This window comes from Nerophis ophidion, linkage group LG07, assembly GCF_033978795.1.
Source record: "Nerophis ophidion isolate RoL-2023_Sa linkage group LG07, RoL_Noph_v1.0, whole genome shotgun sequence".
NCBI classification, from domain to species: domain Eukaryota; kingdom Metazoa; phylum Chordata; class Actinopteri; order Syngnathiformes; family Syngnathidae; genus Nerophis; species Nerophis ophidion.
Window position 1 is genome coordinate 61,119,096 of NC_084617.1, and position 24,551 is coordinate 61,143,646.

The 24,551-nt window shown below is 40.0% G+C and overlaps 2 protein-coding genes across 3 annotated transcripts in view; one reads left to right on the forward strand and one right to left on the reverse strand.

The window, feature by feature from the left end:
* Positions 1-5,465, reverse strand: part of LOC133556634 (rabphilin-3A-like) — an 87,794-nt gene extending 82,329 nt beyond the window's left edge. The window contains exon 1 of one of the 2 annotated variants that reach the window (XM_061906755.1): positions 5,202-5,465. The gene's annotated coding sequence lies outside the window, so the exon portion shown is untranslated. The remainder of the gene's footprint in view (positions 1-5,201) is intronic. The other variant, XM_061906757.1, reaches the window with a different exon arrangement.
* A 5,561-nt stretch (positions 5,466-11,026) lies between these two features.
* Positions 11,027-24,551, forward strand: vps33a (VPS33A core subunit of CORVET and HOPS complexes). The gene is made up of 13 exons (XM_061906760.1): positions 11,027-11,262; positions 11,492-11,557; positions 15,970-16,097; positions 16,201-16,384; positions 17,023-17,139; positions 17,215-17,389; positions 17,463-17,656; positions 20,172-20,298; positions 20,439-20,506; positions 21,025-21,162; positions 23,258-23,395; positions 23,496-23,664; positions 24,121-24,551. Exons 1-13 carry the CDS (start codon positions 11,161-11,163, stop codon positions 24,312-24,314), a joined length of 1,800 nt encoding a protein of 599 aa, XP_061762744.1. The 5' UTR covers positions 11,027-11,160; the 3' UTR covers positions 24,315-24,551.

The window sequence follows — 24,551 nt, forward strand, 5'->3', positions numbered from 1 at the left end:
GTAAAAAAAATAAATGAATTTATTTAAACAAATGAAGACCAAGTCTTTAAAATATTTTCTTGGATTTTCAAATTCTATTTGAGTTTTGTCTCTCTCAGAATTAAAAATGTCGCGCAAAGTGAGACCAGCTTGCTAGTAAATAAATACAATTTACAAAATAGAGGCATATCACTGGTAAGTGCTGCTATTTGAGCTGTTTTTAGAACAGGCCAGCAGGCTACTCATCTGGTCCTTACGGGCTACCTGGTGCCCGCGGGCACCGCGTTGGTGACCCCTGGCTTAGATGGTTCTTCGCTATAGTTGGGTAAGGGAATTTGGTTATTGTTCCTTCATTCCTTCAGCTTTAAAGGCCTACTGAAACCCACTACTACCGACCACGCAGTCTGATAGTTTATACATCAATGATGAAATACTAACATTGCAACACATGCCAATACGGCCTTTTTAGTTTACTAAATTGCAATTTTAAATTTCTCGCGGAGTTTATTGTTGAAAACGTCGCGGAATGATGACGCATGCGCGTGACGTCACGGACCGTAAGGAAATATTAGCGCTGCACCACTCGCGGCTAAGAGTCGTCTGCTTCAACTGCATAATTACACAGTATTTTGGACATCTGTGTTGCTGAATCTTTTGCAATTTGTTCAATTAATAATGGAGAAGTCAAAGTAGAAAGATGGAGTTGGGAAGCTTTAGCCTTTAGCCACACAAACACACGGTGATTCCTTGTTTAAAATTCCCGGCGGCGAAGCTTTACTATGGATCCTGACCAAATGTCAACCAGCAGTTTTCGGGGAGAAAATTGTGGTTAAAAGTCGCCTCTTACCGGAGATCAGCTGAGCTTGCGACATCCATACAGCTGCCGTCGACTTCCCTCAGACACTGGCCTCAAGACACCCGTGGACACACCCCTCCGACTATCAGGTACTATTAAACTCACTAAAACACTAACAACACAATAGAAAGATAAGGGATTTTCCAGAATTATCCTAGTAAATGTGTCTAAAAACATCTGAATGCCCCCAATGCAATCGCCTTTTTTTTTAACTTGATTTTTAACTTGATTTTTTTTTTTCTAGTCCTTCACTATAAATATCCTCAAACACGAATCTTTCATCCTCGCTAAAATTAATGGGGAAATTGTCGTTTTCTCGGTCCGAATAGCTCTTACTGCTGGAGGCTACCATTAAAAACAATGTGAATATGTGAGGAGCCCTGCAACTCGTGATGTCACGCCCACATACTTCCGGTAAAGGCAGGTCTTTTCTATTAGCGACCAAAAGTTGCAAACTTTATCGTGGAGGTTCTCTACTAAATAATTTCAGCAAAAATATGGCAATATCGCGAAATGATCAAGTATGACACATAGAATAGACCTGCTATCCCCGTTTAAATAAGAAAATCTCATTTCAGTAGGCCTTTTAATAATGCAGCTAGCATGAAAAGCACTTACTTCATTCTTATTCCCCTTTTCTACTAAACCTACGTCTCTTGCATGTTAACGTGACGCTCTTGCTCCATTTTAGGTATGCGCTGATAGGAATTTGGAAGGCCCTACAAATAAAGAGGTGCACGCATTATACACCAACGTAGGTGTTCATGTGAGGGGAGGCAGCTGTTTCTCAGACGGAATATTCCGTCGTTCTTCCCCTCCCCCATTAAATCCCTAAAGGTTTCAGGTCTGTAGGAGGAGTTGGAGATGGTAGAACCAGCTCCCTCTGCCACGCTCCCATGTTCACTGACACTAGCAGCTGTTAACTGGCCATACAAAAAAAAAAGGTAGTGGAGTTTGGCAGCGACACAACAGATACGGTGGCACCTGGGGTCCACATGTGCCCTGCCCACATCCCAACTCGACGGCTTCATTGATGTTTTCTAACCCAGTGGTTCTCAAATGGGGGTACGTGTACCCCTGGGGGTACTTGAAGGTATGCCAAGGGGTACGTGAGATTTTTTTTAAATGTTCTAAAAATAGCAACAATTCCAAAATCCTGTATAAATCTATTTATTGAATAATACTTCAACAAAATATGAATGTAAGTTCAGAAACTGTGAAAAGAAATGCAACAATGCAATATTCAGTGTTGACAGCTAGATTTTTTTGTGGACATGTTCCATAAATATTGATGTTAAATATTTCTTTTTTTGTGAAGAACTGTTTGGAATTAAGTTAATGAATCCAGATGGATCTCTATTACAATCCCCAAAGAGGGCACTTTAAAGGCCTACTGAAATGAGATTTTCTTATTAAAACAGGGATAGCAGGTCCATTCTATGTGTCATACTTGATCATTTCGCGATATTGCCATATTTTTGCTGAAAGGATTTAGTAGAGAACATCCACGAAAAAGTTCGCAACTTTTGGTCGGTAACAGAAAAGCCCTGCCTTTACCAGAAGTCGCAGACGATGACGTCACATGTTGATGGCTCCTCAAATATTCACATTGTTTTTATTGGGAGCCTCCAACAAAAACAGCTTTTCAGACCGAGAAAACGACAATTTCCACATTAATTTGAGTGAGGATGAAAGATTCGTGTTTGAGGATATTGATTACGACCGACTAGAAAAAAAACAAAAAAAAAACGCGATTGCAGTGGGATGGATTCAGATGTTTTTAGACACATTTACTAGGATAATTCTGGGAAATCCCTTATCCATCTATTGTGTTGCTAGTGTTTTAGTGAGTTTAACAGTACCTGATAGTCGGATGTGTGTCCCCACAGGTGTCTTGACGCCAATGTCTCAGGGGAGTCGACGGCAGCTTTATGGACGGCGCAAGCTCAGTTGATCTCCGGTAAGAAGCGAATTTTTACCACAATTTTCTCACCAAAACCTGCTGGTTGACATTCGGTCGGGATCCATGTTCGCTTGACCGGGTTCTGATCCATTGTAAAGCTTCACCTCTGGGAATTTTAAACAAGGAATCACCGTGTGTTTGTGTGGCTAAAGGCTAAAGCTTCCCAACTCCATCTTTCTACTTTGACTTCTCCAATATTAATTGAACAAATTGCAAAAGATTCAGGAACACAGATGTCCATAATACTATGTCATTATGTTGTTAAAGCAGACGACTTTTAGCTGTGTGTGTGTGCAGCGCTCATATTTCCTAACAGTCTGTGACGTCACGCGTACACGTCATCATTACGCGACGTTTTCAAGCAGAAACTCCCGGGAAATTTAAAATTGCAATTTAGTAAACTAAAAAGGCCGTATTGGTATGTGTTGCAATGTTAATATTTCATCATTGATATATAAACTATCAGACTGCGTGGTCAGTAGTAGTGGGTTTCAGTAGGCCTTTAAGTTGATGATTACTTCTATGTGTAGAAATCTTTATTTATAATTGAATCACTTGTTTATTTTTCAACAAGTTTTTAGTTATTTTTACATCTTTTTTTTCCAAATAGTTCAAGAAAGACCACTACAAATGAGCAATATTTTGCACTGTTATACAATTTAACAAATCAGAAATTGATGACATAGTGCTGTATTTTACTTGAATTAAAAAAAATGTTCACAGGGGGTACATCACTGAAAAAAGCAGGGGTCGGGAACCTTTTTGGCTGAGAGAGCCATTATAGCCAAATATTTTAAAATGCATTTCCGTGAGAGCCATATAATTTTTTTTAACCCTGAATACAACTGTCAGGTTCAAACAGTGATGACATCTATTAAACAGACAAGAAGCAAGGAATCAAACAGAGACTGGATTCAATTTAGCTCAATGAGGAGAAACCCGTAGACCTGTACTCTTGTACAGTGTCGTCCCACGCTATGACAAGAGAATTCTACGCCTCCTCTTTCCTTTTGACTTTCCCAGATTACAACAACAAAATGCGTTCATCGCTTATTCTTTTTAATAACATTGTTTTTCTGAAGCTAACCAATTTTAAATAAAATACTTTTGACTTCCCACCTCCAAAGACATGCACCTGGGGATAGGTTGATTGGCAACACTAAATTGGCCCTAGTGTGTGAATGTGAGTGTGAATGTTGTCTGTCTATCTGTGTTGGCCCTGCGATGAGGTGGCGACTTGTCCAGGGTGTACCCCGCCTTCCGCCTGATATTAGCGACCCCAAAAGGGAATAAGCGGTAGAAAATGGATGGATGGACTTCTTGAACAGGTGCAGTAAAAACGGATGGATGGATTCAAATGCATGAGAATGTAGATTGCCCACCTGGGCCTTGTTATCTAATCCCCTGTCGCTCTGTTTAGCAGAAGCAGCCAGGAGGAGAGACGGGGTTGGGGCTGGAGCCAGAGCGTGAGCAAGAACGAAAGAGAAAGAGACAATTGCTGGAAAGCAACTGAGAGACTTATTGAAAAATAAAAATATTGTAACCCTGAAACAGGCTCCCAAGTTGGTCTGAAGAACCCCCAGGAGGGCAAGCCCTAAACTAACCAATAATAAATAAATCACTTCTTACCCTTAATGCAACTTCTTAAACAAGTGTGGTAGAAAAAAGGATGGATGGATCGAAATGCATGAGCATGTTTTATATTTTGAACGTTATTTTTAACACTGTGATTACCAGCGGAATTATTCATTACTTATCGTGTTAACCAACGTCAGCTAAGATTTATCTTAGAGCCAGATGCAGTCATCAAAAGAGCCACATCTGGCTCGAGAGCCATAGGTTCCCTACCCCTGGAAAAAAGGTTGAGAACCACTGTTCTAACCTGTATGGAGGCGCTCTTAAAAAAAAAAAACCTGCAGCAACGCCCAGAGAATGCAACCATACAATCTTCTATTTCATATGACTTCAAACAAGAAGCATAAACATAACATATGCCAAATACACAATGTTTTTTTATATAGGGGATTTTTTTTTTATGCATTGACTTGAAAGGGATCTTCAAACTGAGTGCATAATCATCACCAACACATGCTGTCATGAATGGTAATCAGTTCTGTTGAAACATCTGCATTCCTGCAAGAATGATGCAGTGCAATATTTCACCCTAAAACAAAGAAATCAATCAGGGATGATAGATGGTAAGCACAAATTGTCATTTTTCATCCTGATGACATAGAGCAAGTGGCCCCAATCTGCCCAATCAAATCAATAAACATGGGCAAGGAAAGAGATGCCTCACCATCTCTTTGTGAATGAAAGCGTTCATTCAAGTCGTGTACCCGCCACCCTAAAAGGTGGCTTGAGGTTGAGGATGCGTAATTTCAATATTCAGTGAAGACATACCTGAGGATTGCTGCCAGGCTTCTACGCGGCTCCGTTGCGGACTGGATGACAATGTGCAGGTCTTGGGGAGTCAGTCTATGCGCATGGTGTCTGTCACCGGAAGCCAGTTTTTTTTTTTTTTTTTTTTCAATATTTAGCCCGGAGGAGTAGTAAGTACGTGGCTGGAGGACGATTTCTCTCTCTCTCTCTGTTTCTCTTTCCGTGTGTGCGTGGGAACTGGTCTTCTTTTCAGCGTGAAGGATGGCAAAGCCCTTGATTCACTGGGAAGGAAACCCCTGGATGTGATGATAACTAACACTATACTGCTTAAGTGGACATGTAGTCGGCACCTGATGCGAATGTATCTGGAACAGCCCACGGGGGGATTACATTGGCCCCCATAAAGCGCGCTATTTAGTTCCTATTTATTATGTTCATATTGTGCGTGCCTGCTAAGAATCGACAACCACCACGTGATCCATTTTTGAAATCAAACATACATACACAAGCGTCGATCGAGGCACAATTACAAAACTAATATTGCAATTCTGACAATAGTCTATGAAAACGACTTTAATAGACTCAAACAAGTCTACCGTAGAGGAATTGCGCCATCTAACGAAATAAGCACAACGCTCCACATGTCACGTTTTTGCTTTTTTTTTTAACGGAATTCCGTTAAAAAGGCAAAAACGGTCACACGGAAACATTGTAACTTTTATTTTAAAACAACGCCACTATAACTGGCCATATTCGATAAATGCCCACACTTTTTTTATTATTTTTTTTTTTGTATAATTTATTGTTTTGTTTTTAGTAGAACCTTTATTTAACCAGATAAGAAACCCATTGAGATCAAGATCTCTTTCACAAGGGTGACCTGGCCAAGAGGTCAACAGCACATGTCACAGAGCAGTTTCAAAAAAGTAATACTTTAAGGCAGGGGCGCTCACACTTTTTATGCAGGCGAGCTACTTTTCAATTGACCAAGTCAATCAATCAATCAATGTTTACTTATATAGCCCTAAATCACTAGTGTCTCAAAGGGCTGCACAAACCACTACGACATCCTCGGTAGGCCCACATAAGGGCAAGGAAAACTCACACCCAGTGGGACGTCGGTGACAATGATGACTATGAAAACCTTGGAGAGGAGGAAAGCAATGGATGTTGAGCGGGTCCAACATGATACTGTGAAAGTTCAATCTATAGTCGAGGAGATCTACCTCATTCCTATTTATAATTTATATTTATTTATTTATGGAAGAGACACTTTTGTTAACAAGTTAATGGTGTTTAATGATAATACAAGCATGTTTAACACACATAGATTCCTTTCTTTCATGAAGACAAGAATATAAGTTGGTGTATTACCTGATTCTGATGACTTGCATTGATTGGAATTAGACAGTGGTGCTGATAACGTCTGCATTTTCAAATGGAGGAAAAAAAAAGTCCTCCTTTCTGTCCAATACCACATGAAAGTGGTTGGATTTGGCATCTCATTTGTCCAACTTGCATACTCGTTTTTAAACACTTTGTTATGAGAGTAGCATATGTGTGTGGCCCTTTAATGTCTGGCAGCAGGTGAGTGACGTCAGTGAGTGTGCGGGTGGGCAAGCAAGTGAGAAAGCGGTCGCTGAGGGCGGGGAAGAAATACATTGGCATCAAACTCCGTAGCTTGCTAGCTTGTGCACGCTAGCTTTCTGAGACTCATATTTTGTTAGCACAGGCAGGATGAAACAGGTCTTTTATGGTGATGACAGGAACTGTGCTGTCGGTCTTTAGAGTTTTGACAGTAGGTACAGAGTCTCTAGAAATAAAATGTGTTTCTCTGCGTCCGCCCTGTTAGTGATTTTTTTCTTAAATATGAGCTCGCAGCAGCCAGCGTCATCTCACAAGATCCTCGGGTGCCGAGAATGTCAAACAACTGACGAAAGTGAAGTCTTGGTATGATTGATGATTGCTCATTTTTATGTCTATTTTGTAATGCCTGGCTTGAGATCGACTGACACACCCTCCGAGATCGACCAGTCGATCGCGATCGACGTAATGGGCACCCCTGCATTAAGGCATACATTTTAAAATACATAAAAGAGAACTGTAAAACAATAAACATTTACACCTTTTAAAAACACAGGCACTGAGCAAAAGTCTCTTGCTCTCTGTCCCTCAGGATAGAACGGAAGGCTCCAAACGGAATTTCAGTTTTGTCTGCAATGCACTCCATGCCATAGTTGGAGCAATACCAAAAGCTCTTTTGCCAAATTCAGTTCGTACATGGGGAACAGTTAAAACATACAAATTGTTAGAACGTAACGCATAAGAGCTGTTTTTTTCTTTGTAACAAAGTACACAAGTATGGAGGTATTAAACCTAAAATAGCTTTATAAATGGTGGTCAGCCAATGTGTGTATCTGCGTGCACTCAATGAAGATAAGTCTGACTTCATATACAGTTGACAGTGGTGGGTGAGACAACGACAGCCAGTAACAAATCTTAGTGCTGAGTGAAAAACAGTGTCCAAGGACTGGAGGCATTTAGATGAAGCACTAAAATAAAGCACGTCTCCATAATCAATTACGAGCAAAATAGTCGCTGTCACCAATTTCTTTTGTTTTGTGTTTTTATATGTTTTTTTGTTTTGTTTTTTTATGTTCATTTATACATTTCAACAATTAAAAACAGTAAGTCAAACAACAATATAAAACATAATGAAAACAGTACAAAACAGCACCAGGGGGTTGTAAATTCAAAATAACAAAAATAGAATACAAACAAACTACCCAAAAGTGATCATTTATAAAAAAAGACATTTCACTTTTTTGTTGAATCAAGCCCCAGGTTTGACATGCTGCTAAAGTTAGCGAGGTGACTTTAGATGTGGGTAATGTTTCTGCATGAAAAAGATTGAAACAGACAGCTATTAGATTAGATTAGACAGTACTTTATTTATTCCATCAGGAGAGTTCCTTCAGGAAAATTGAAATTTTCAGCACAATCCCATTCAAGATCAGACAAACATTACAGGGAGACAGAACAGGATCGCTGACGGGTCTGCCGGCTTCCAGCGCCCCTTACAAAAAAGATGACATACAGGTAAACAGGTGGGGGGTATGGGAGAAAAGAATAGAAGATTGAAATAAAATAAAAAAAACTCGGTCTTAGCCTGGTCCCTGGAGTGGGGGTGCAGACTGAGGCCAAGGGAAAAAAAAAAAAAACAACAACTCATAGCCATAGTACACATCCCTCTTCCATGTGTGTAAGAGGGAAACATCAAAGAACACAGAGGACATTAAAGACATTAAAGCAGCAGATACAATCAGACACTTCTACATACAGCTATGAATAAAAAGTAAAAGAAACATATCCACTGTGGTGGCCTCTGCGGTGTTCCACGCCATTGTCCGCTGGGGAGGAGGGAGCATGGCCAGAGACAGAAGCAGACCCAACAAAGCAACCAAGACAGCCGACTCCACTCTCGGCCAATGTCCAGTCCGCATGGATGAGCGAGGATACGTCCAAGGTGACTGAGGTGTCCGACACCTGCTCACCCAGTCGAGACACCGCGAAGCCTCTCCGTCCCAGTGCTCAGTGCTAGCTCCGCAGCCCTGTCCCCTCATCCGCATCTACTCCAGTCCCTCCAAACAGACTCCGGTGTAGCAGAGACCGAGCAGCTGGTCTCCATGGCCAAAAGGCTCCTGGGAGGCAAATCCAAAAGTCCACAAAAAAAGCACCACAGAGGTCACGAAAGTGCCACCCCTTGTCACACAGTCCCAAAGCGTCCCGGACCAAAATGCAAAAAAAATATAATAACACATGAAAACAAGAGGGAAACACAAAAGGATGATACAAGAGCACAGAGCTCCTGTCTACAGCAGCCACTACAGCCACTACAGTAGCGCCATCTTGGAAAAATCTTGGCTGCAGAGATCAATTATTTTAGCAATCTATTGATTCATTTGTTTCGATTAATCAAATAAAACACTTTCTAGCCTTAATACGACTTAAGGAAAATAGTTAAAATAAACTAAGATTTTTTTACCTTTAGTCTTTTTTTATAAATGCACTTAACATTTAAATTGCACTTTTACTATGGGAGCCTCACTATATATATATATATATATATATATATATATATATATATATATATATATATATATATATATAATAAACAAAGTGCAAAGCCATAGGCTCATTCAGATTCATTAAATAACTTCAATTTGGAACACAGCATCATCGTTTTCACAGCTTGTTTGTTGTTATAGAGGTAGAGAGCGTTTTAATGTAAAGTTCAAAGGATTTTTTATAGGCACAAAAGATAGGACGGGTATTGAGAAATTTACATTTATGAGTATAAAACTTAGCCAATAGAATAATGAGGTTGCAAAGGTAGAATTCCTTTTCAAATGTTTGTTCATGCAGTGTAAACCAAAAATCACATCTTTAAAGCAAAGCACAAATTTGTCATGAATTTTGTCCAGGATGAAGCGACAGATGCCCTGCCATAGTGATCGAATGATTGATTGATTGATTGATTGATTGATTGATTGATTGATTGATTGATACTTTTATTCGTAGATTGCACAGTTCAGTACATATTCCGTACAATTGACCACTAAATGGTAACAACCGAACAAGTTTTTCAACTTGTTTAAATCGGGGTCCATGTTAATAAATTCATGGTACAAATATACACTATCAGCATAATACAGTCATCACACACGTTAATCATCATGTACATTGAATTATTTACATTATTTACAGTGTTTTCACAAGTCCAAAACAAGTGGTTAACAGTCTCTGGATGCATGTTACAAAAGGTGCAGGTAACATCAATGTCTTTTTTTTATTTTTAATGGATCTTAAGGTCTGCAATAAAGATTTATTTTTTATTTTTTATGTTTTGTCTTGTGGCCCTGCGATGAAGTGGCGACTTGTCCAGGGTGTACCCCGCCTTCCGCCCGATTGTAGCTGAGATAGGCGCCAGCGACCCCGAAAGGGAATAAGCGGTAGAAAATGGATGGATGGATGTTTTGTCTTGTGTTTTTATATATTTAATGGATATTAAGGTCTGCAATAAAGATTGATGATGATGATGACATCACATACCAGACAAACAGAGAGTACCGACCACAGCAAGATGGTGCCAGGGGACGTACACTTCCGTTTTAGTCTCACATCTAGAATCAACTCAAAATAAGGACATTATAGGATGTATCTGTCTCCTAAGTGCTACCTGAGCAGATATGCACATATATCGTACCATTTTAATCACTAATATTACAATTCTGACAATAATCTATGAGAAAAACGACTTTAATATGTTCACCGCCTGGCAACTTAAGTAAGTCTACCGTAGAGGAATTGCGCCATCTAACGAAATAAGCACAACGCTCCACATGTCGAAAATGACCGTTGTTGCTTTGTTAACGGAAATAATGTGATCGAAACACGCTACAATTGTAACTTTTATTGTTAAAAAAGGCCACTAACTGTCAATATTCGATAAATGCCCACACATCACGTACCAGACAAACAAAGAGCACCGACCACAGCAAGATGGTGCCAGGGCATATACACTTCCGTTTTAGTCTAACGTCTAGAATCAACTCAATATAGGGACATTATAGGATGTATCTGTCTCCTAAGTGCTACCTGAGCAGATATGCACATATATCGTATCATTTTAATCACTACCTGCTCATTACTATTTAATTACCTAGCGACGTGCAGAAATAAAAGCGTTCTTATTTGTTTGGATAGCCAGTACGCATGCGCCAATTAAAATCGGCTTTTCTCGGGCTATTGCGTTAGTTACTTTTTTATTATCATTTACAGATGCCAACATAGGACTTTTACAAATTAAAACACATAGTATCTTGAAATTAGAGCGTAAACTGTCTGTGTAGCCTAGATCACGTGACGCAGCTACGAGCAGCTGCAGTCACATGATTAGTTTCGTAGCTGCAAAACAGAAATGGCCGCCCACTTGTCATACGGGAGAGTTAATTTAAACATTTTGCGAGAAGCGGCACGAAAGGAGCTGCGGGAGTTCTTGGACAAGTGTGCCGGTAGCAAGGTAAAGTTTATGTAGCAAATAAGCCCCGGAAACTCATGTGTAAACCGCTCACGTTACGTTATGGAGCTGTCAACAGAGCTCGCTAAAACAGTGTATTGACATGTTAGCTTTTCTTTTTCAGGTTGGCATAATGTTGTGCTCACTCCAACAAATATTTAGCTTTAAAACTTTAAAATGCCTTTGTTTTGGGGGGTCTTGGTGATAATATACAATGTTTGTCTCTTTGTAGGCCATAGTTTGGGATGAATATCTGACTGGACCTTTCGGACTAATAGCGCAATACTCTTTATTAAAGGTAAGTGCAATCCATACTTTACACTCTTTGTCGCTACATCTTTTTCTTGGTTTCCTCATCAGGCACTCCTATACAATCTAAAAACCTTAATTAGATGTATTCAAATTCTGCCTTTTCAAATGTGATTATCCATCCATCTTCTTCCACTTACCTGAGGTTGGGTCGCGGGGGCAGCAGCCTAAGCAGGGAAGCTCAGAGTTCCCTCTCCCCAGCCACTTCGTCCAGCTCCTCCCGGGAGATCCCGAGGCGTTCCCAGGCCAGCCGGGAGACATAGTCTTCCCAACGTCTCTTTCCCGTGTCGTCCTACCGGTCGGACGTGCCCTAAACACTTCCCTAGGGCAGTGTTTTTCAACCACCGTGCCTTGGCACACTAGTGTGCCGTGAGATACAGTCTGGTGTGCCGTGGTAGATGAGCTAATTTCACCTATTTGGGTTAAAAATATTTTTTGCAAACCAGTATTTATAGTCTGAAAATTATGTGTTGTTGTTGAGTGTCGGTGCTGTTTACAGCTCGGCATAGTAACCGTGTAATACTCTTCCGTATCAGTAGGTTTACAGCCGGTAGCTAATTGCTTGTAGATGTCGGAAACAGCGGGAGGCAGTGTTCAGGTAAAAAAAAGTTGTCTAATGCTTAAACCAAAAATAAAAAAAAGGTGAGTGCCCTTAAGAAAAGGCATTGAAGCTTAGGGAAGGCTATGCGGAACAAAACTAAACCTGAACTGGCTGCAAAGTAAAGAAAAACAGAATGCTGGACCACAGCAAAGACTTACTGCGGAGCAAAGACAATGTGCATCCGAACATGACATGACAATCAACAATGGCCCCACAAAGAAGGATAAAAACAAGTGAAGTATTCTGGATTGCTAAAACAAAGTAGATGCGGGAAATATCGCTCAAAAGAAGACATGAAACTGTTACAGGAAAATACCAAAAAAAGAGAAAAAGCCACCAAAATAGGAGCACAAGACAAGAAGTAAAACACTACACACAGGAAAACAGCAAAAAAGTGAAAATAAGTCAGGGTGTGATGTGACAGGTGGTGACAGTACACCTACTTTGAGACAATAGCTATAGTCATGCATGCTGGCTTATGCTTTAAAGTCACATCCAACAATTGCGACTACGACTTTTTACCGTCAACTGAGTTTCGTTTTTTTAAGGATTTCTGCTGATTGTGTGCCTCAGGATTTTTTCAGCGCAGAAAATGTGCCTTGGTTAGAAAAAGGTTGAAAAAGACTGCCCAAGGGAGGCGTTCGGGTGGCATCCTGACCAGATGCCCGAACCACCTCATCTGGCTCCTCTCGATGTGGAGGAGCAGCGGCTTTATTTTGAGCTCCTCCCGGATGGCAGAGCTTCTCACCCTATCTCTAAGGGAGAGCCCCGCCACCCGGCGGAGGAAACTCATTTGGGCCGCTTATACCTGTGATCTTGTCCTTTCCATCATAACCCAAAGCTCATGACCATAGGTGAGGATGGGAACGTAGATCGACCGGTAAATTGAGAGCTTTGCCTTCCGGCTCAGCTCCTTCTTCACCACAACGGCTCGATAAAGCGTCCGCATTACTGAAAAAAATGTGATTATAATGAGTGTTATTTGACTCTGTTGATGCAGAGTAAACCATCCATATTATATACACATAGGCAGCACGGTGGTACAGGGGTTAGTGGATGTGCCTCACAATACGAAGGTCTTGAGAAGTCCTGAGTTCAAACTCGGGCTCCAGATCTTTCTGTGTGGAGTTTGCATGTTTTGGCTTCCTCCCACCGCCAAAAACATGCACCTGGAGATAGGTTGATTGGGGCGGTATAGCTCGGTTGGTAGAGCGGCCGTGCCAGCAACTTGAGGTTTGCAGGTTCGATCCCCGCTTCCGCCATCCTAGTCATTGCAGTTGTGTCCTTGGGCAAGACACTTTACCCACTTGCTCCCATTGCCACCAACACAGGTTTAAATGTAAAAATTAGATATTGGGTTTCACTATGTAAAGCGCTTTGAGTCACTAGAGAAAAAGTGCTATATAAATATAATTCACTTCACTTCACAACACCTAGTGTGTGAATGCTGTCTGTCTATCTGTGTTGGCCCTGTGATGAGGTGGCGACTTGTTCAGGGGGTACCCCGCCTTCCGCCCAAATGCAGCTGAGAGAGGCTCCAGCATCCCCCGTGACCCCAAAAAGGGACAATCGGTAGAAAATGGATGGATGGATGGATGGATTATATAACACTTGTCCTCATTAGGTTCACTGGTGAGCTGGAGCTTTTCCCAACTAACTTCGGTCATTATACTGGGTAAGGCTCACCCTGGACTGGTAACCAGTCAAACACAGGACTCGTGTACACAACCAACCATTCACATTCACACTCATGGACAATTTAGAGCCTCCAGTTAGCACAAGATGCACATTTTTGAAATATGGGAGAAAAGAAGAATGCCCACACACATGCACGGAGAGAACGTGCATCCAACATATTCAAACTAGAGGTGTCCCAATCCGATATTGATACGGCATATCAGCAAAAACAACCAGTATCAGATGATATCAGCTTGCGTCTAAAATCTCTGATATAAGAATTAATACAAGAAGTCCTGCAGCATTTTAACTTATATTATGAGCTTAAACGGGAACTGCACTTTTTTTGTGGAATTTTGCCAATCGTTCTTAATGAGAGACAAAAGTTTTTGTATTAATTTGCATTCTCATTTGTAAAAATCGGTTCGTTACAGGTGGCGAGCAATTTTGGCAGCAATCCATTCTCCCGCTAAATCACTTTAAAAATGCATCCAAAACCCGCCAACAATACTTCATTTACGTTCCGTAACCTGTATAATAACCCAGCTGTAGCGACATTGTTATTGTAAGAGCGAACACCGAGGAACTATTTTTCTAACGTAGTAAGACTTGTCTTGGGACAGTATGCTAAAGCATTAGCCTTAAGGTAGATATGGCAAGTGATAAGATAGCCTTTGCGTCTGCAGCTAAATGGCTTTTGAGTTTGTAGTGCACAAAACAATGCAATAGGACCCTAATCTGTACTGACTGAAAAACATGAACAATCATATTACAAAATCTGTAAAGTATTAGCCCACATTTCATGTTTTGTTTGTACACAGCTAGCTCAACAGTGTATGTACTGTAGTTGTGATAACAGTCATGACGCGCTGCATGTGTGATTGTGATCTATATTAAATTGACTCACTCGATGGACAGTTTTCTGTTTTAATCTTGGGTAAGCACGCCAATTATGTCTGCATAGCTGGGCTCCAAGTTCCACATCTATACACAAAAGTCATGCTGACCTCACTCTCTCGGCTTCAGTCTGCTCCAGCGTTTCACCCTCTCTTCGTTATTGCTTCTCTAAGCAGTAGTTCATCCTCTGTATGTTCAGCTTCAAAAAGATGAGTTTATGATTCTTCCATTTGTCCAAAAATAGTCGTCTTCATTGTCTGTTTTGAAGTTTGCCACGATTAGAACAAGCTGGTGTTGGTTTCCGGAAGTAAGAACACACTTTTGTTGCCGGAAGACAGATGTGTGCTAGCTATATATATATGTATGTATGTGTGTGTGTGTGTGTGTGTGTGTATATATATATATATATATATATATATATATATATATATATATATATATATATATAAAATTATTTATTGATGGAGGGTTTTGAAGTTGTTTTAGAGGGCTGTGAAAGCTACAATGATGACTCCCATTAATCACATCAAGCAAGCGTTTTTTTATCATCTTTAAAATCCTTAAGAAAAACACCTATGTTCTTTTCTCTCATAAGGATTGTGAACATAAGCAAAATTCCCCAAAAAAGTGCAGTTCCCGTTAACTTAGTGAATTATTGTGACCACTAGGTGTTGCCAAAAACAATTATAATCATAAAGTTAGTGTTTTTCATACCTACCAACATACTATACAATAGCTAAAGTATGTACCATAATTTGTGCTGATATTGTATCAGCTAATACTCAAGGCTTAAATATTGTTATGATGGGACGTGAAAAAGTTGTATCAATATGTCCCTGATTCAAACCCTGATATTGACATCATTAATAAAGCTATGATATTGGATCATACAATAGCCTCAGAAGTGTCCCTAATGATGTAGGCAGATCCATTCATCCTTTTTTTACCACTTGTCCCTTCGGGGTCACGGGGTGCGCCGGATCCTATCTCTGCTACAATCGGGCGGAAGGCGGTGTACACCCTGGACAAGTCGCCAAGTCATCGCAGGGCCAACACATATAGACAGACAACATTCACACTCACATTCACACACTATGGCCAATTTAGTAATGCCAATCAACCTATCCCCAGGTGCATGTCTTGGGTGGTGGGAGGAAGCCGGAGTACCCGGAGGGAACAGGCCGATGTAATTGTAAAATATTGATTTATGTATTTATTTATTTTAGGAACATGAGGTGGAGAAGATGTTCACCCTCAAGAGTGGTCGGCTCCCCTCTGCCGATGTCAAAAACATTATCTTCTTTGTTCGTCCCAGGCTAGAGCTTATGGATATCATTGCTGAGAATGTGTTCAGGTGGGTTTTATGTTGTTTTTTTATTTCCAAAATCTACATCAAAACAAGAAGACAACTGAAGAGTTTGTGTCATCAAAACGCTTTTATTTTTCTGTGTTTTTAGTGAAGATAAACATTCGACACGTGACTTCCACATTCTTTTTGTGCCCCGGCGGAGCCTCTTATGTGAACAACGGCTCAAAGAGCAGGGCGTGCTTGGCTCCTTCATAAACATTGATGAGTACATCCTGGATCTGATTCCTTATGACGGCGACCTGCTGTCAATGGAATATGAAAGTGCCTTCAGGGTATGTTCAACTTTTATACCTGTGGAAAAAATATTATTAATGATATGCAGTGTATATAAGAGTGTTAAAGGGTCTGTCTCGAGGGTGCTAACTTTCCAGTGGTGTCAGCATTATATCCAGCCCACTTCCAGTTCTGAACACATAAACTAAGATCCGTATAATTCCCCCCACAGATTAGTAGTGTTTGTTGTCAGCAAATGAGAAAAATTTGGCAATGTTTAGCTACTAACAGTATAACTTGTTTGTGCATGTGTGTTATCAATTGGTGTGTCGCACATCCGGGTTGATTTTCCATCTACCTTTTAGTTAAATTTCAGAAGTGGGATAAAGAACAAGTAAAGATATTTATGTTTTGTTAAACCATATGTTCTTTTAGGCTTGTGTTTTTGTTATATCTTTTGGTTTGAAAAATGTAACTGGGCAAGTTTTAAACGTTCCTTTATTGATTATTGCAAAAATGCAAAAAAAATAACCTCCAATTTCAGAATGTAAGGACACCTAGTGGTAAAGCCACATATTGCAATCAGTTGCAACACATAAGCATTCTCACGGCACACAGTTGTTATTAAAAAAAGCACTTGATCAACAGATTTTATTGCTGTCATCTGACTGTTATTACGCTTCGCATCCTCTCACAGGAGTGCTACCTGGAAAATGACCAAACAAGCCTTTATCACACAGCCAAGGGCCTCATGACTTTACAGGCGCTGTATGGAACCATTCCACAGATTTACGGGAAAGGAGAATGCGCACGGGTGGGTTTCGTATTGTTGAAAATTCCAACAGAAAGTTGACTGGTATTGACTCGGTTTTTTGTTGTTGTTTGTTAGCACGTTGCTAACATGATGCTAAGAATGAAGAGAGAGTTTGCTGGAATTCAAAATCAAATCCTGCCGGTGTTCGACACTCTACTCCTCTTGGACCGCAATGTAGACCTTCTAACTCCTTTGGCCACACAGCTTACGTATGAAGGGCTCATTGATGAGACCTATGGAATCAATAACGGTCAGTATTACATTTGAAATGTACTTATTCATTGTATTTAACTGGCAACTTTTATTTCATTTTCCACTGACAGGTAATGTCAAGTTGCCCCCTGAAAAGTTTGCCCAGAAAAAACAAGGCGAAACGAGTAAAGATTTGCCCACTGAGCCTAAGAAGTTGCAGCTCAATTCAGCAGAAGAGCTGTACGCTGAAATCCGAGACAAAAACTTTAATGCTGTCGGAGCAGCACTCAGCAAGAAGGCCAAGATTATTTCTGCTGCATTTGAGGTTGGTCCTGCTTTATTTTACTTAACTGGTATGTTTACTTGCTCTTTTATGTGGAAATTATCCGCCACTTCTAAGACAGAAAATCCTCACCATTGTATTGGGAAAAAAAACTGTTTCGTTCACGTATTATCATCACTGGAGGACTAGAGGAATAGGAATGTCTAAACATTCTACACACACACACACCGAAAAGGACAACACAAGCAGCTTAAGCTTCAATGTAAACTCAGGGCATTCAAGTGATCGCAACTGTACTGTTTGGTTTGTTGCGATTGATTAAATGCCCTGGGATGACAATTACCTACATTAAACTGTTTTGTCCAGGTATTATCATCACTGGAGGACTAGAGGAATAGGAATGTCTAAACATGCTACACACACACACACACCAAAAAGGACAACAAAATCAGCTTAAGCTTCAATGTAAACTCAGGGCATTCAAGTGATCGCAACTGGACTGTTTGGTTTGTTGCGATTGATTGAGTGCCCTGAGATGACAATGACCTACATGAATGAGAACATTCATAAACATCTTCAATGTAAAGTAGGGTTGATTAAATCCAGATGTCAATACTGTTAATACCTATAGTATCAGTATGTAAATGTTCTATTGATTGATCAGATCGATATTTATCTTTTTCATGTTGTTATTATTACAAAATAATCATTTGGATTATTTTGTTCTTGTTTGGGAACTATAAGAGTAAGTATCTGGATACAGGAAGGCTTTGAAGGCATGATTCAAATGGGAGCCAGAAGACATGCACCTGAGGATATGCTGATTGGCAACATTAAATTGGCTCTAGAGTCTGTCTGTGTTGGCCCTGCTTTTAGGTGGCGACTTGTCCAAGGTGTACCCTGCCTTCTGCCCGATTGCAGCTGGGATAGGCTCCAGCCCCCCACGCGACCCTGAGAGGGATAAGCGGTAGAAAATGAACGGATATGATTTTAAACAATATTACGACATTCTAAATTTAATAAGATAAGGTTTATGAAAAATTGTATTGTGTTTCCAACTTTGGTTACTTGCTATAAAATATTTTCAGTTATATAATTTATTGTCAAAGTATCCGATCGGGACTCTAAATCAGATCAATTATGAAGCCTAAAAAAAGTGGATCAGAATCAAAGGCCAAAACTGTTGTGTGCAAAATCGCCAATTCTCTACTGCAGTTACCACATCCATTTAAACACTATGGGCCTGATTTACTGAAGGTTTGCGTTTACTAAAAAAACATGCAAAGCTGGTAACACGCGCTAAGATAATCTACTAAACGTATGCGAAGTGAATTGCATTTAAGTGAGCAGAAAAGGGCGTGCAATTGATTTTGCGTCTGTGTATTCATTAATATGGAGAATATATGCTGATCATCAAAACGTCTATATTACTAGAAGGTGAAGATGCAAATAATAATTATTTAGCATGTGCAATGTGATTTATCAACACGACTCACCGTTTGGCGACATGCAAAAGGGCTGTTCCACGCACAACTGCAGGATCGGTGTTCACACTGCACAGACATACGATGGATATACGAGAATCCTCCGTCCTGTGTGTGTGTGTGTGTGTGTGTGTGTGTGTGTGTGTGTGTGTGTGTGTGTGTGTGTGTGTGTGTGTGTGTGTGTGTGTGTGTGTGTGTGTGTGTCTGCGTGTGCGTGTGTGTGTGTGTGTGTGTATGTGTGTGTCTGCGTGTGCGTGTGCGCGTATGTGTCAACATTTTGGACAATCAAAAATGTTATATTTAGACATACGTTGTATTCAACAACATCATTTTATAATTTAATAGCTGCTAGAACACTTGAGGGGCTGATTAAAACAAATTCAATTGATGTATTTTGGTGTCTTCTAGTATTTTTTTGATGATGTCAGTTTTTTCCACATACAATATATTTTATTGAAATATTTTTTTATACAAAAAAATACTGTAAATATGCAGAGGCGGAGGTGGAGCAGCTTCTCACCAATGAGCGCACCTCAGTGGTAAAAAAAAAAAGGGGGGTTTCATTGTTGGTGCACTGCACGACTGCTTGTTTGAAAATATCGCAAAATGCCACAAGTAGGAGCATGAAAAAATGAATGTGCAGTAAATGAGTATCTCTATGTTGACGCTCCGTAGAGTACACACTAAATCCTCATTTAAATATGGCGGTCTGCACCACTTTAAAATTGAACATGCAGTGTTAGTAGATCACACAGAACAGAACATGCCCACTGATAGTCCAAGGTATTTTATAGGTTGCACATACTGTTGACTGCACAAGGTTTTTAACTTAGTAAATCAGGCTCTATGTCGTCATCACTTTGTGACATTCATTGATCAGGTGTGATTGTAATCTCTCTGGCATTTTATCAGAAAGCTCTTGAGAAAAATCATTTAGGTTAATTGAGTTCGATGATGGCATTCACCAAGAGAAGAGATCTTTGCAGTGAAATTCTTAGCAACAACCACTTAAATTCAGTATTTGGAAGCATACATACATATCAGACAGTCATGTTTATTGTCTTATTTTACAGGAGCGCCACAATGCCAAAACAGTGGGAGAAATAAAACAGTTTGTGTCTCAGTTGCCTCACATGCAGGCAGCACGCAGCTCCCTCGCCAATCACACGTCCATCGCAGAACTCATCAAAGAAATCACCAGTGCGTTGATAATCCTTTAATATATTTTTATATTATTATGATATATGTGTATATTATAATACTTAATAATACATTGTGACTAGGTCACATCTGGTTTAAGATGTTGAAATTGTGAGTTGCACTTTCTGTTTCTGTTTTAGCATCTGAGGCCTTCTTTGATAACCTAACAGTGGAGCAGGAATTCATGACTGGAGTCGACACGGACAAGGTACGCAGTCCTTAAAATGTGTGGTTGCAACAGAGCGGTGGCCGCTTTGATGGCGCTTTTGTCTTGAAGGGGCTGCCATCATTATGACCCACTCTCTACCTAGTTCAAACATGCAAACTACGCCTTACTTATGGCCTTACATGCTTGCCACTTTACAAGGGGGGTGTTTGGAAGGGCGTATGATCTCGCTCACTGGTTCAAAAGTGGAACACCAACTATTCAATTTGGGTCGAAGAGCAATTTTTTCAAAGTTTATTTTTCTAATTGTGAAAAATTTAAACGTGTTAATTGAATGTTCTCTTAAAACTCTATTGGTGGCGAAAGCCGGCCATTGGTAGCGGTCTTCCATTGTTCTTTTTTTTTTACTAAATGTCATTTAGAGCCTGCTGAAAATTGCTGCTTTAACAACTGCTGCTTTTTTAACCATTATAATTACACTTTTGTATAAGGACAAGAAGTTTAAAAAAACAACACAAGACAAATTAGATATTGACACCCCTTTTTATTATATAATCCAGGTGAACACATACATTGAAGACTGCATTGCTCAAAAAGATCCCCTCATCAAGATCCTGCGTCTCGTGTGCATGCAGTCAGTCTGCAACAACGGCCTGAAACAGAAAGTCTTTGACTACTACAAGAGAGAGATCCTCCAGGTAAAGAGTGACTCGTACCACTATAATGTCCCCTCTCTAATAACTTCAGGAAGAGTTTCTTCGCAATACAAAAAATATGATGTAGGTTCCTAAATCTTATCCAGAGGCCCCTTTTCGTTTTGTACATTTTACTTCAAAAACAACAGTAGCAAAAAAATTAAATAAATAAATATTAGCACACCACACAGATCCTTCTGCCTCATAGGCAATGAAATGTAGATCAGAAAGCCAGAACATGTTCTTCGATAATATTAAAACGACTGTATATAACATTTTTAAAAATATATATATCCATACACATTTTAGGTGCAATGAATTAAAGTGTTAACATATTCCTTACTGTAAACGTGAATTATCAACATTTCCCTAAGTAAATAATATAAATAGTCCCAATTGAGCAGAATAAACATAAGATACATTTTATCCAAATATTGCTTAACTTAATTTTTTTAACCTATTTTTCATAGGTACAACAAAGAGGAGGAAACACAAGATATCTTAAGAGTGTAATGCATTCATACAAATGAAATTTGATTAATCATGAGTAGCTGACTCTTGTAGTCATATACTGAATATTAATGTATTGTTAATTAAGAATCTTATATCTGAGTGTTGGGGCAAGACATTATAAGTTTTGTTTCTTAGTGCGCCTTTTCAGACAATTTTTTTTTTTTTTTTTTTTTTTTAATACTGCTTTTGCTTTTTTTGCATTGGATATGCTATTTTTCTAACGATGAAGCATATTTTTGAGATGTTGAGTCCAAAATAAAAACCTTTTTTTTTTTTTTAAACACAATACATTGTGTTTAGGCTCCTATACTTAAAGGCCTACTGAAACCCACTACTACCGACCACGCAGTCTGATAGTTTATACATGCAACACATGCCAATACGGCCGGTTTAGTTTACCAAATTACAATTTTAAATTTCCCGCGGAGTTTCTTGTTGAAAACGTCGCAGAATGATGACGTGTATGATGACGCGTGCGCGTGACGTCTCAGGTTGAAGGGGACGTATTAGCCCAGCACCACACACAGCTAAAAGTTGTCTCTTTTCATCGCATAATTACACAGAAATTTGGACATCTGTGTTGCTGAATGTTTTGCAATTTGTTCAATTAATAATGGAGACTATAAAGAATAATGCTGTTGGTGGAAAGCGGTGGATTGCAGCTTCCTTTAGCAACCGAGACGCAGCCTGTGTTTGTGTGTTTGTTGTGAAGCTTTAACACAGAGCGGTCAAGCGAACATGTTTTCTACGTCAATTAGCAAGTTTTTGGATGGGAAAATTGTGATATTACGTCGGCTTTTACTGGAGACTTCAGTGGATTATGGGACTTCCTCCTGCAGCTCAAAAAGACAGCTGTGATCTTGGCTCCTCCATCGGCTTCTCTGAGAGACACTGGCTTTCACTGCAGCCATCCGACTTTCAGGTATGTCTTTACAATCTCACTAAAACACTATTAAAACAATAAGCAGATAAGGGATCTTCCACAATTATCCTAGTAAATGTGTCTAATTACATCTGAAACGGTCCCACTGCCCCCGCCTGGAGCCGTCGCTTTTTTTTTTTTTTTTTTTGTGCTTCACTCTAAATTTACTTATCCACAAATCTTTCATCTTCGCTCAAATTAATGGGGAAATTGTCGCTTTCTCGGTCCGAATAGCTCTTGCTGCTGGAGCCTCACATTATAAACAATGTGAGGATGTGAGGAGCCGTACAACCCGTGACGTCATGCGCACATCGTCTGCTACTTCCGGTAAAGGCAAAGCTTTTTTATTAGCGACCATAAGTTGCAAACTTTATCGTCGATGTTCTCTACTAAATCCTTTCAGCAAAAATATGGCAATATCGCGAAATGATCAAGTATGACACATAGAATGGACCTGCTATCCCCGTTTGAATAAGAAAATCTAATTTCAGTAGGCCTTTAACATAATAGTAAACAATATAACACCTGGCTGTTAAAATATATCTACAGAGAGGAAAAAATAATGATTTTTGTGCTACAAAAACACAAGCATTTGCATCTCTAAAGTGTACTTGTTCTCTCTTACATCCATGGATTGATTAAAAATGTTGTTCTTTGTCAAAGACATACGGTTATGAGCACATCCTGACACTAAACAACCTGGAGAAAGGAGGTCTTCTGAAGCCACAAACAAGCTCTAGGAACAATTATCCCACTATTAGAAAAACCCTTAAACTGTGGATGGAGGATGCAAACGAACAGGTAAGAATGGAGACATGTCGTCATTTCAGTGTGTGAGGGGACACACTTTATATTTTTATTTAATTAAATATTTTTTTATGTTTTTCCTTTTTTCCACTAGAACCCCAACGACATCTCATACGTATACAGCGGCTATGCTCCATTGAGCATCAGACTGACCCAGGTGTTGGCCAGGCCGGGCTGGCGGAGCATCGAGGAAGTGCTGAAGCTGCTCCCAGGTCCGCACTTTGAGGAGCGCCAACAGCTGCCTGCTGGACTCCTCAAAAAACGTACGAAAGAATACAAATTGGGTTTTCAAACTGCCTCCTGTCTGCATGTTGTAGATAAGAACCAGGCTTTGTTGGTGCGCATGAGAGGATGGATTGCAGTGTGTTGACAATGCTACACAACCTCTGTCAGTGTGTGTTTGTAAACATGTGTTAAAGAGAGGGGGGTGGATAACGTTACCACCGGTCCTTTCTTCTTCCTGACATATTGCTGGTGTTTACAATAAGGAGATTTTTTTTTTTTTAGAAAAAATGTGTTAATTAGAACTGTGAGATTAGATTGAGTGGCTTGTTGCTGCTTGCTCGTGTTCCAACAGATTTTCAAAGGTGATAATAGAGAAGTCTTTTGAATTGATGCTGTCATGTTATTGTATGCCACAAAGCACACATTTGACGGTGTTCAAACATTTTAGTCCCCGAATACACATGTGACATAATTTTGTCATTATCGACCTGCAGGCCAGCAGGGGGAGAATCGAACAACACTGGTGTTTTTCCTAGGAGGAGTGACTTACGCCGAAATAGCCGCCCTCCGTTTCCTCTCACAAATGGAAGACAGCGGGATGGAGTATGTAATTGCCACCACCAAACTCGTCAACGGTACGTCTTGGGTCAAATCCCTCATGGACAGACCCGAAGCACAGATGCTTTAAGTCAACAGTCCACTCACACCCAGATGCATTAAACAGCCCAGAGACTGATTGCTGTTTTCCTGCTGTATCAGTATCACTGATGTCCATGTTGGCGGTTTCCACTTCTGAAGTCATTTGTCTTGTTACGCAGCTGGTGTACTGTATTTACCTGTATTAACCCTCTATTGTGTGTGTGTTGTTCTCCTCTGACACCAAACATGTCATGACCCAAATTATAAAGTGATATGTGTCCCTGTA